At 36.3% G+C, this 12,526-nt stretch overlaps 2 protein-coding genes across 8 annotated transcripts in view; one reads left to right on the forward strand and one right to left on the reverse strand.

The window, feature by feature from the left end:
* LOC127844803 (large neutral amino acids transporter small subunit 1-like) overlaps window positions 1-396 on the reverse strand; it is a 58,451-nt gene extending 58,055 nt beyond the window's left edge. The window contains exon 1 of one of the 2 annotated variants that reach the window (XM_052375303.1): window positions 259-396. The gene's annotated coding sequence lies outside the window, so the exon portion shown is untranslated. Of the gene's footprint in view, window positions 236-258 lie in introns of those variants that run through there. The other variant, XM_052375304.1, reaches the window with a different exon arrangement.
* LOC127844796 (uncharacterized) overlaps window positions 76-12,526 on the forward strand; it is a 24,739-nt gene continuing 12,288 nt past the window's right edge. Inside the window, exons 1-12 of one of the 6 annotated variants that reach the window (XM_052375289.1) lie at window positions 301-365; window positions 1,261-1,327; window positions 2,468-2,778; window positions 3,218-3,360; window positions 4,283-4,372; window positions 4,795-4,906; window positions 5,323-5,457; window positions 6,199-6,290; window positions 8,374-8,518; window positions 9,338-9,481; window positions 10,086-10,218; window positions 10,510-10,701. In XM_052375289.1, coding sequence (XP_052231249.1) covers window positions 2,517-2,778; window positions 3,218-3,360; window positions 4,283-4,372; window positions 4,795-4,906; window positions 5,323-5,457; window positions 6,199-6,290; window positions 8,374-8,518; window positions 9,338-9,481; window positions 10,086-10,218; window positions 10,510-10,701 — 1,448 coding nt within the window. In that variant the 5' untranslated portion in view covers window positions 301-365; window positions 1,261-1,327; window positions 2,468-2,516. Of the gene's footprint in view, window positions 209-274; window positions 455-1,260; window positions 1,328-2,467; window positions 2,779-3,217; window positions 3,361-4,282; window positions 4,373-4,794; window positions 4,907-5,322; window positions 5,458-6,198; window positions 6,291-8,373; window positions 8,519-9,337; window positions 9,482-10,085; window positions 10,219-10,509; window positions 10,702-12,526 lie in introns of those variants that run through there. The other 5 variants (XM_052375292.1, XM_052375291.1, XM_052375290.1 and 2 more) reach the window with 5 other exon arrangements.

Genomic DNA, 12,526 nt, shown 5'->3' on the forward strand with positions numbered 1-12,526 from the left:
AATCTGATCATCCAATCCATGAACAACCACCACTGCAACAGGCACCAGAAAATGACAAGCATTAGTACATTGTGGCCTTCAAAATAGGTTACATTTTAAAGTCACGTGATTCGGGATAAAATTTATGTTTAACAATCCCTTTTCAAGTAGAATACCACATTCTTTTGGTAAGACGATGTAGTAAAAAAGGGATAAAAATCCTTCAAATGTATGTACAATTTCCCTTTGATCAGAAAATGCGTGATAAACCATGTTAACCTTTTTTGCTTAATTAGGTCATCCTCAAAGTCACTGATTCGGCCATTTTGTTGTTCAGATCATTTGTAAGTCCAAGATTACTTGGTGAATTTTCAGCACCTGACTCAGTAGGTAACACACACGGATTCAGTTTAAAATATTGACACAATGCGTATTTTACATAAAAAAATAATTGAAAAATAATTGGCCTTGCAGGGTTTGTATTCTTTACATTTGATTTGATTTGCCCATTTTATTTGCTCTACCAGGGGGCGCTTAAATGTTTGAGGGCGCTGGTGAATTTTTAGTCGCAGCTCCCCCTGAAACTAAAGGGCGCCACCACAGTCAAACTTTATTGTTATTGTTTTACTTTCATTTTGATTTTTTTTTATGTCAGAATGATTAATTTGTCATTACGAGCTGCAGTATTCGTAAAACTTCAGTCAAAACTAAATGGACTTCCCTATTTGGAGACTTAAATGCATATTTACTTACAACAACAGTTGTAGTAACAAAATAACTTGAAATATTCAGACTTAAAATTGCCCCTAAAACATGATTGCCGACTATATTAAATTTGATTACATTAAGTCATTTAATTGATGAAAAATTGAAATTCAAAGAACACACATTCCAGATCCAATATTTTAACAATAATCAATTGTGTTAATTAGTTTTGTAAATGTGATATATACATGTAATTTATGTGAACCATACTATTACAAAAGCTTGATTGGTCATTGTCGGTTCAGGTTACCGTGACTACTAACAAGTACCCCGGGTGCTCTAAAGTATACTTTCATGTATCCCGGGTACGGTAAACATACTGAAACATACAAGGGAATTTTAACGCTAAATCTGTCGTTGTCAGCTATTTTTTAGAAATTAATTATGTTCACATTTATGTCAATTTTCTGTTAAATGGCCTCTAAATTATTGAAACTCATACTAAAAAAGCACATTGATGCAGTTTTTTTAAAGAGAAGTTTGTTTAAGATAAACAATATCTTTTTATGCTAATAGGTAGAGCGCTTTACGCCATCGGGTTTCTGGCGGGAAAACAACTCGGGTACATTCTAATATCGACCAGGTACATTTAAGTATATTGACCGCAACCGGGGTGCCTGTAAATACACTAAAGAGTACCCGAGGTACATGTTATTAGTACTAGAGCCAACAATGACCAATCAAGCATTACTAAATACATATGCTGAAATAAATATATTGGCTTTATCATGCTTAAATATTTGGCCCCATGTATTTGTATGCCCCTGACCCTTTCAAAATATCTCTCCCGATTTTATTCCATTATTATTTGTCAATCTGTTGGTACTAACAGAAACACCCAATCATTGGCACTGTGATTTTTTTGGCTATGGCTAAGTTTATAGGGTACAGTATTTCTCAAATTTTAATTAATAAGGAACATACTTCATGGACTTGCACTGAAGTGGTGATTGAATATTAGTTCTTAACTAAAAAGAGCATAATTAAGACATTACAATGTACGAAATATACCATCCAACAAATTTTCAGCAAAGAGGTAACCCTGCCTTTTTTCAGCTACCCCCCCCCCCCCATTGACTCTTTTAGTCGGGCTTAAGCCCTTTATGTTTTGTGATTAATTTTTTACAAGAATTGTTGATAATATTGGAAATGTTTGAAAGGTATTTAATGTAGCATTTCGGTACCCTACCATTGTTCGCTCAGCGTATGTTACTTTTAGGTGGTAAACAGCATAATTGAAGGGGGCCAGCCTGTACATATGGCACAAGGTTATCTAGAACAAACATTTTATGAGCTGTATTACATTATTGGATATATTATTTCAGCTGCAGAAAAATACTGTGAAGGAATGTTAACTTCATAAACTGTTGGGGTTGCACATGTGGCTTCAGTCTGAGCCAGTGATATTTACTGCATGTAATAATTGTCCCCTACCGGTTTCACCGGAGGTGACTTATGGTTTGCGCTCTGTGCGTCTGTCTGTCTGTCACACTTTTCTGGATCCTGCGATACCTTTAAAAGTTCTTCATATTTTTTCATGAAACTTGAAACATGGTCAGATGGCAATATGAAGATTATGCACGTCTTTTCATTTTGTTCCTACGTCAAGAATTCTGGTTGCTATGGCAACAAATAAAAAAAAATCTGATAATTGGTGAAGTCGGTAGGGGACATAATTATATTGCTTGGCAATAATCTTGTTTCTTCATGTTCATTTTCCTAGGTGAACAACAGCTTGCAGCCAGTGTTTGGTCTACATTTGTTATCTCCAAATGGAGGATGATGGCAGTATGGTCGCCACAAGCCCGTCTATCACACCACGAAACGAAAGCCCCAACATGGGCTTGATCCCCCAGAGTCCCGAGCTCGACTCTGAGCACAGTCATCAGAGTTTGAATGACTTACAGAGCTATCTCGTGAATTTCAATAAAGAGATTGAGGGAAATGGAGACGGCAATGCAGCTTTACAGACATGTATTGCTAAGATGATATCTTCCTCCTCATCATCTCGCCCAGTGTTTATTACACTTCCAGGTGTGTGGTTGTTGATAAATGTGTGGAAGTTAGCACAAATCTGTGACAGTATCCATTTCTTGTAAATGTTTTGCTCACAGTTAACATTTCATCAAACTGGTAGCAGGGTTTAATTGTTGTTATGATTTAGCAGATTGTTAATGTGCAAGAAAATTACATTTTATATGTGTTATGTACTTATACATGTAAGCATTAAAATGAAACAGATTTTATATCAAACAATTTAAGCTGACATTAAAAAGGATAAACACATGTTTGCAAGACTAATAAAAAAAGAAAATGGACTCATTTCCTCTTTTTAAGTTCATTAAAAATGGTTGTAGTTTTTTTCTCTTTTACGAATTTTAGTCTTGTTGGCATCATTTTTTTCAGTTTTGGTAGGAACACTTGACAGGAGAGGCAGCTCTTACTCTTAGACATTTGTTTCATATGTTTTCAGTGTCTTCCGAACATGCATCTCCCGATGATGATCAACTGACGGAAATGACTGAAATCAAGGATGAGAAGTCTTCGTTGTCGTCAGGGGAGATAACTATGGGAGATACAGAAGCTAGCACTGATCAGATGATTTTTGTAGAGCAAGTTAGTAGACATAAGAGCTTACATGTTTTTGTAAGATTTTTTATTGCATTGGAGTTTTTAAGAATAGAAATAAGCATTTTAAAATTCTAAAAGATGAAAAAAATGGCTGTACAAGAATGTCCAGTCATTTGAACCTATTATCCATAGAAATATGTATACATGAAGATCCAAGCATGAAGCTTACAAATTGTAGCAGCAAATAAAGTTCCTGTTGTAGATACAAAGGTTTCCTTTAAAATGTATACTATGAGATGAAACTTTTATTTTTAAATACCAGTATATAATTATGTTGATGACTCGTGGATACATGTACATGGCCCACTTGGCAAGTGACTTGGCACAATTTTGTCAGTACTATTATATGCATATAAGATAGACTATGGCTACTTGTTACTGAACCTCTCAAAGTAGTATATAAAGTAAATTGTGATTAGCCAAGAAGGACAGGATACTTATAAGTACAAAAGATTCTACAAATGTCACTCATATTCACATTAATTTACAATTAATTTTACATTATTGCTCTGAACCCTCAGATAATAAGAGATTGAAATATTTAAAACAGAATATAGTGTGCATAATGTTTGTAATATTCAAAAGCTTAAGTGGTTATGTTTTGATTTTCAATTAATTGACAAAATTCTTACCCCTTTTCCATCAGTAGCAATTTGAAAATAGCTACATGTATATGCAACCAGCATAAAACCAGAACAGCCTGCGAGTAATTCACAGGCTGTTATTAGCGTATGCTTTTTGCTGCTCATCATTATCTTTGGTTTGGAAAAAGAGCGTTATAAATGAGATTTTTTTGTTAAGGTCTTTAACTTAATCTGAACTTCTAAAGAATAACAAACTTTTCAAAATGCGTTTCGAAGGGCGGTGAGGGGTTCCACGGCAACCCCTGGTATATTGTGTTTGTTAGGTGACTGGTGACGGGATGTGTGGTTCAGAGTCAGCAGACGGCATGGAAGTAGAGGATAGCAAGGACTCCACACTGGCCTTCACTGATCAGGTAGGTTGCTATGGAAACAAGGGTAATGGCCTCTTTATGCAAAACTCCTTTGAGAAAACTTCAGAAAATTCCTTAAACCCATTAAATTCCTTTCATCTGGTGGATTCATTGGAATTAAATTTTGTCTTAAACAATTTTCCTCTGGTGAAGAACCAGCGTCTGTTCCTTTGTTCACTAAATTTAAGTAGTAAGTAATGATTCCAATAATTTATTTAAAATGGCACAACAATTAGTAGCACACAGATCAAACAATATTTGTAGTATCATCGCATATCAGGAACTCTATTGTCCATAACATTTCTTCATTCAAAGGAAGCCTCTTATGGATGAAAATCCAGTAAATGCGGAAAGTGTTGCCCATGGGTCTAAACTTTACGCACATGCCTTAAGCGCAGTTTTATTATTCTGTGATGCTATTTCAGGAGCTCTCTGAGTCCCAGATTGAGGGACTGGAGTCAGGGAAACTACAGCTACAGGAGCTGAGTCTAGATCAGCTGGGGCTGGGAAACCAGCATGGACTCACTGTCTCAGATGGTAGGATCACCTCTTTCTGTTTGCCATTCTCTGAAACTCCTGAATTGGTGTATGCTATTAGCACAAATGCGTGTTTAATTAAAGAAATTAATCAGAAAAAAACAAAAACTTACAAACTTTATATATATTGTAATGTTCTAATGGATTTTGTAGGGAGATCTTGATATCTGAAGCAAAAATGTTTCTTTACACCTTGGTTACCCACTGTTTATTTTCATGAACAAAAACATGCATAATAATGTATTGAAAATTATGTTTGTAACTGTAAATCACAATGTAAGCCACAGGATATAAAGTATTTCTATACAAGAACACTTAATTTTCATCTTCTTAGTACCCACCTGTATATGATTTAATATAGATATATAAATAGGAATATATATATGTTGACTAGTTTATTGCCATGGTAACTGTAGGCATGGTGATGCTGCCAATGGGAAGCATGGGAGGTCTGTTCACGTCTGCTGACCCTCAGCTGGTGCAGATTGTGAATGTGAACGGTCACCCCACCCTGCAGCTTGTCAACCCGGCCAGTCTGCTACACGCACAAGGTAACGTACTATTGTATAGGGACCACAAACTATTTCAGTCATTAATGGTTTGTTGTCCTGTTTCTTTTTGATAATTATATACAGTTTCGATGTAATGCACTAAAACTTTGATATGTTGCAATCAATTATTAGTTTTACCACGCTTACCCATAAATCCAGATTTCTTTGCAAATTTGCTGATAATTTTAGCCAACATCTAAACTGTTACATAGCGACATTATTTCAATGCATTACAACATCCGCTCATATCACATCTCCTAACATGAACTGGTGCTGTAAATGCATTGACAGCTCTTTTGGTACGCAAAGAAAACCAACACAAACAAGTAGGGAACAATTGTTTCTCGTATGATCATGGTTTTTTGATGCCTTCTTTATCAGCTGCCAGAGAGAGGTTGTCAAATATTGAGAGTTATGTCCATACGTGTACACAATTCAATCCTTGTATAGACATTATTATACAAACCATATCTCCTTTTGCTTTTAATTAGTTTTCAGAAATGCAGCAGAGCATGTTAAATCACATATTTCCAACATATGAGCTTCGTTCTGGGAAATCTGGGCTTAATGCATGTGCATAAAGTGTTGTCCCACATTAGCCTGTGCAGTTTTACTGTGTGCATTTACAGACTGCACCGGCTAATCTGTGATGAAACTTTACATATGTGAATTTAGCCCATTTTTCCCAGAACTGAGCTTATTTATTTTGAGTCCTAACCCTACTGCATCTGCTGTTTTCAGGCACCAGTTTGCTGGGTACCGGCCTGTCTAGTGACCAGATGACCTTGCCCACATCCATCAGTGGAGCCAGCGAGGAGGAAACCAGGCTGCAGGTAGGGAAACAAGTAGAGGTAGCCTTAGTGAAGTGGATATGATGACTGTCTAGCCACCTGAGTTTCGATCACCATTGTGAGAGTGTTCTTTAGATTTCCCTCAAAGACACCAAGTGTTGGTTCTACCCAGAAAGCGGGCTCAAGAGTGTTTTGACAATCATAAGGCCTTTGATTCAATCAAGCCAAAATTATTTTATTTTATAAAATTAGTTCACATTCCACGGTTTCAATGGAGAGTTAAGGTTTTTAATGCCAAAATAGCAATTTTCCTTTCCCTTTTTAAAATCTCAAATCAAATACGGTCTTAGATCTTCTTGTTTACAGCAATACAGCTGCGAACTGCTAAAATATAATATTTTTATTATACTAAAATTAGTATGTATTAGGAAAATTTATCATAATTATTTTTGACGAGTGAATCTTTTATTTGGTACTTAATTGTTCAAGCCAGTAAAGTCCAAGAGTGCTAGTATTCCATATAACTGAAATCCCATCTGCATGTTTACAATTATTTAATTATTTTTCTATGAGGTTTCAAAACACAGGTCAGGCCATCTGGCCCATTGCCAAAGATTATTATGGCTGTTTTTCCAATTTCTGAAATAGTTTTTTCCCACTGCTATAATTTTCATTGGTGTAAGTTTCCAGCATATTATTGTGTTAATAATCATTTCAATATTAATGGCAGCTACATAAACTATAGTAAAACACTGTGAGTTCAGTATATTAGTATTTAAGATAAGACAATCAAAAACGATCTAGATGAGTGTACAAACACCACATGTGTACCTTGTTTACAATAAATAATGCCCGGTCATTTTTAACCAGGTTTTTAACCAGGTTTTCCGAAGGAAAAAACTGGTTATTAGATTGGCGAATGCGGGCGGGCTGGCGGGCTAGAGGCGGGCGGAACAAGCTTGTCCCGGCCATAACTATGTCGTTCATTGTCAGATTTTAAAATCATTTGGCACATTTGTTCACCATCATTGGACGGTGTGTCGCGCGAAATAATTACGTCGATATCTCAAAGGTCAAGGTCACACTTTGAGTACAAAGGTCAAAAATGGCCATAAATGAGCTTGTCCTGGCAATAACTATGTCATTCATTGTGAGATTTTAAAATCATTTGGCACATTTGTTCACCATCATGGGACGGTGTGTCGCACGAAAGAATCACGTCAATATCTCCAATGTCAAGGTCGCCACGACTAAAAATAGATTTTTTTAAAAACAAACTTACAAAGGGGGGTAATTTTGTTTGTTCATTTCAAAAGTTCAGTTTGAGTTTTCTCCCTTTATAAGATTTTTTTTCACAATGAAAACCTGGTTTTGTGACAATTTTGTCCCTTGTTTGTTGATTTCTTTTACAGACTTGTACGCTTGGTATTACTTCTGGTAAACTGTCTCAGATTAAATGCTGCTCAGACCATTATCTTACCGGTATCCACACTTTTCATTTATAAGCAACAGACAGCAGAAAAAATCCTTCTGTGAATTTGAACAGTTTTGTAGGCAATCTCACTCAGCTGTCAGAACTAGTTTCTTTTGTCACTGCTTGCTCCCAGGAAAGCATCTTGGGCCATCATGGCCTTCTGGTTTGTAACGGGTTTTTGTTATGTTTGTGTCTAGATATGCCCCCGGTAGGGTGGCATATAGCAGTTGAACTGTCAGTCTGTCTGTCAGTCTGTGCGTCCATCTGAAAACTTTAACATTGGCCATAACTTTTGCAATATTGAAGATTGCAACTTGATATTTGGCATGCATGTCTATCTCATGAAGCTGCACATTTTGATTTGGGAAAGGTCAAGGTCATTTTTCAAGGTCAAAAGTCAAAAAATATAATCCAAGGTAAGTAATAAGCTTTAAAAAGGAGATAATTTCTAAACCTGCCAAATGATATATTGAAATTTTATTTCAAAGCGGTGCGATATGGGGCATTGTATTTCTGACAAACACATCTTTTGTTTATTATTCTGTTTACTTGTTGTCGGATCCACTGCCATTCCTGTGAACAGGTTGTGCTATGGGTATTTTTTCATGTTTTGACAAAGGCCTTGTTTACTATCTCAGTCACTTGTTGCAGGACCAGCTCGAGGAAGAAGCCCAGCTGGTGGCCCTTCAGAACCCAGACGGGAGCTCCCAGGCCCATATGATGGGCCTAAGTCTGGAGAACATCATACAGCTAGCGACATCCAGCGCCAACGCTCATACCACTTCTGCTCTTCCAGGTTGGCAAATGAGCTGCTTTCTGGGGAAAATAGGTTTAATGCCTGTGCAAGAAGTTTCGTACCAGATGAGCCTGTGCACAGGCTTATCAGGGACGACACTTTCCACCTTTACTGGATTAGTGCTTAGAATAGACTTTCCTTGAACAAAAATTACTCAAAAAAAATACATTAAAAGAGGAAAGTTTCCTCCCTGATTAGCCTGTGCAGACTTTACAGGCTTATCTGGGACAATGCTTTATGCATTTACATTAAGTCCAGTTTTCATAGAAAGGAGCTATAATGATTATCTGTGGTTGAATTGTGTGCTTTTTGTTTTGCTGTTGGGTTAGGATGTACACCATGGGCTCAAAGGTGAGGTGTTGTAATTATAATGTGTATGTCTGTTTTAAGAGGTTTGGCAACTCAAAATGAACATCTCGTTGTCCATAATCACACTGCAGAATGTTTCTCCCCTCTGATTTTTCTCACATCCCTGATGTAATTCTGCTTGACAAGGCCCAGATACCTAAAGGAATGCATATTTATACACAAAGATATAAGTTGAAAAGAAGTAATCAGAATATGTGCACTGCAGATACAGCCAGGCACTGATTCCCAGTTACAGGGTAGCGGTCCCTGGCTGTTCTCACTGGTTCCCAGTTGGTAGGTACCATTCCCTGGCTGTTCTTTCTGATCAGTTCTCAGTTTCAGGGTAACAGTTCCTAGCTGTTTTCTCTAATTGGTTCTCAGTTTGAGGTCAACAGTTCCTGGCTGTTTTCACTGATTGGTTGTCAGTTTCAGGGTACCAGACCCAGGCCGTTCTCACTGATTGGTTTTTAGTTTCAGGGTACCAGTCCTTGGCCGTTCTACCAACAGAGGGCATGGACGACCAGTCTGATGTGAACTATGTTCTCATCATCAACCCTAATGGCGACAATGACACATTGCAGGGAACCACCTTCAACTTTGGGAACAATGTGCAAGGTACGAGATGGAAGCTTCAGAGATTTAAATGGTTGATTTATGAATATGAGCTTTGAATTGCGCCATTGTAGAATGGGGTACCTTTAATGTATTGTAGTACGGACAAACGCTGTCAATGTGATATGAAGATTTCTTTCAGGGTATTATCTATCAATGATAATTTAAAAGAGATGGATAGAATGAAAACAAAAATGCTACATGTTGATGAATAACAAACATGAATTCAAGTTAAGTATAATTGTTGTAAATTAAGCCTCATAATAAAAGTTGTACAGTTTGTACTTTTGTTTGTGCTATATGTTTGTATTATTGTACACACAAATCAATGATACATGTCCACTATTGGGAAAACTTGAGAAAAATTATCATGTCAACAATCCTGTAACAGGTCCATTTAATTTCATAATTGATAATTAGAGATGTGTGTATAAATAAAATTACTTATTTTGCGTAAAGTGTGGTCCCATATTAGCCAGTATAATCAGGGACGACACTTTCCGCTTTTATGGTAAGAAAGTCTCTTCTTAGCAAAAGTCTAGTTGAGGCGGAAAGTGTCATCCCAGATTAGCCTGCACGGTCCAATTATGATGTTTTTTTGTACCAGGTGAGCTGGTTGATGAGACAATGGATGAGACAGGAGCCACACGGCGTCTTGTACGCATTAACAGGCTGCCGAAGGGGGATGACCCACCGGGGACCATTGCATGCTCCATGTGCTCTTTTAAAACAACACAGGAGTGAGTCTATTAACAATTATTTTCTAAGCACTGTGTCACATCAAAGGTCTTATGATAATTTTAAGTTAGGAATGGAAAAGATGCTTAAGGATCATGAGGTTCTAAGACATGTGAAGAAAAGTACAATGAAGTAAACATAAATTTGTTACCAAATGTAAGTAATTATAGATGTTAATCCTTTTTAAATATACTTCTTTGAGAATTGTATCATAATGTCTGTATGCCCTGTAATATTTACAAAGATAGGCCCTTTTGGTCTGAAAGCTACAAGTCATTCATTGTTATATACAGGTATGCGTTCAAGCGTCATGTGAAGTCCCACAAAGAAAACCGGCCCCACAAATGTGGTCTGTGCAATCGGGCCTTCAAGACAATGTCCTCGTTGCAAAACCACATCAATACACACACGGGTGTACGCCCCCACAAGTGCAAACTGTGTGAGTCTGCCTTTACCACGTCTGGGGAGCTGGTCAGGCACATAAGGTATAATTCAATAGGAACATCAGGTATAATAATATAGGCATTTCAAATATAATTATTGAGGCATCTCAGGTATATTTCTATGGCATTTCAGGTATAATTCTGTAGTCATATCAGATATAATTCTATAACATATCACACAGCTAGTCAGGCATATCAGGTACAATTCTAAAGGCATATCATGTAGAATTCAATAGGAATATAAGGTATAAAGCTATAACATATCCCGCAGCTAGTCAGGCATATCTATTATATTCCATTGGCCTATCAGGTATAATTTTATTGGCATATCAGGGTTTTCATGTAATTCAATATGCATATCAGGTATAATTCAATAGGCATATCAGATATAATAATATACTGTAACATATCGCCAGGGATCATCCACAATTTTAGGGAGAAGTGACTTCTGCTTCCAATTGAATTAACAAAGGTACTTTAATATTAATGTTTCACAATTAATAACCATACATATATCTAAAATAACATATGCTGAAACACTAACTAAACATTTTATTTGAAACTGCCATGACGTTATAGAGATATTGCTCTCCTAAGAACTGTAAAACATGTGTTTTATTCGGCCAAAATACACATTTCATTCATATGTATTTATTACTTAAGCCAAGAGCCTGAGGTTGTAGGATAAAGGGAATAAAGGGCAGAGCCCTAGCATATTGTTCTTTTTTATAGTCTTTGTAGGTGCAATTTCTGGTAAGTACATTGCGAAATATTGTCAACCAGACCATCCGTAACACTGCATATTTATTCGTCATTCTATAAAAATGTTATAAAGAACGTCAGAAATAATTAAAATCGACGAACCATACGTATCCAAAAACGACTGTCCGAAAACATGTTGATATACGCCTTTTGTACGTAAGTAAAATATGCATATCGTTTGACTGCAGAAAAGGAAAACCAGTAACCTGTAATCTAGCAAATACTCAATCAATATATTATTTGGTTGACATTTTGCTTTATAAATATATTGTTGCAATGCATTATTTTGCTAATAGATAGTTTAAAATTGCAAGATGACGGACATTAGCAACATTCATAGATTGCACGGTTTTCGGACAGTAGCGTAGAGGACTAATCAGTTAGTGCTCATGTCAGTGCAAGCCGCTTACCAATTAGAAATCAATAAATAAAAGACCGGGCAATGTCTCATGGCCATATGATAAACGCATAACAAAACCTATGCAAATACTATATTTTCTTAATGCTATATTTTATCCCATTTGCGCTTAATAAGTCATCGTAAAGCAGTTGGTTATTTCTCTTCGATTTTTATTGCATATGCACATTTTTAACTGAATTTAAATTGGCAATTTATCCAAATTAATTCCGCATTATGCACCAGTCTCAAATTACAAATTAGACTAACGACAGAGAGTAATGTGTACTCTTAAAAACCTCCCGAACATTTCGTGGGAGATTCTTCAACAATACATGTTTATGTTCTATGCTGGCAAAAGCTTAATTATTTCAAGATTTGTTGTGTTTTATTCGATTATACATAAATTGATGTAACACACCATAACATTCTGAAATAACCTAAATTGTAATTCTCCCAACTGAGTGTCGCGTGCCGGTAATTATAATGTTTGAATGACGTCATTGACTTTTAATGGAATGTTCCCACGTGCTTTTTACTGCGTTTTTGGATTAAACATTTTATTTGTAAGTCTGTTTCTCTGTTTATGATATTCGTTAAGCTCAGTACTCAAATATATTATGACTGAAATTCAGCAGTGAGATTCGGACTGTTTTAAGTTGTACAAAACACCAAGCATATGACCAACATGTGAACGATGGCTGTATT

This window comes from Dreissena polymorpha, chromosome 9, assembly GCF_020536995.1.
Source record: "Dreissena polymorpha isolate Duluth1 chromosome 9, UMN_Dpol_1.0, whole genome shotgun sequence".
Lineage (NCBI taxonomy): Eukaryota > Metazoa > Mollusca > Bivalvia > Myida > Dreissenidae > Dreissena > Dreissena polymorpha.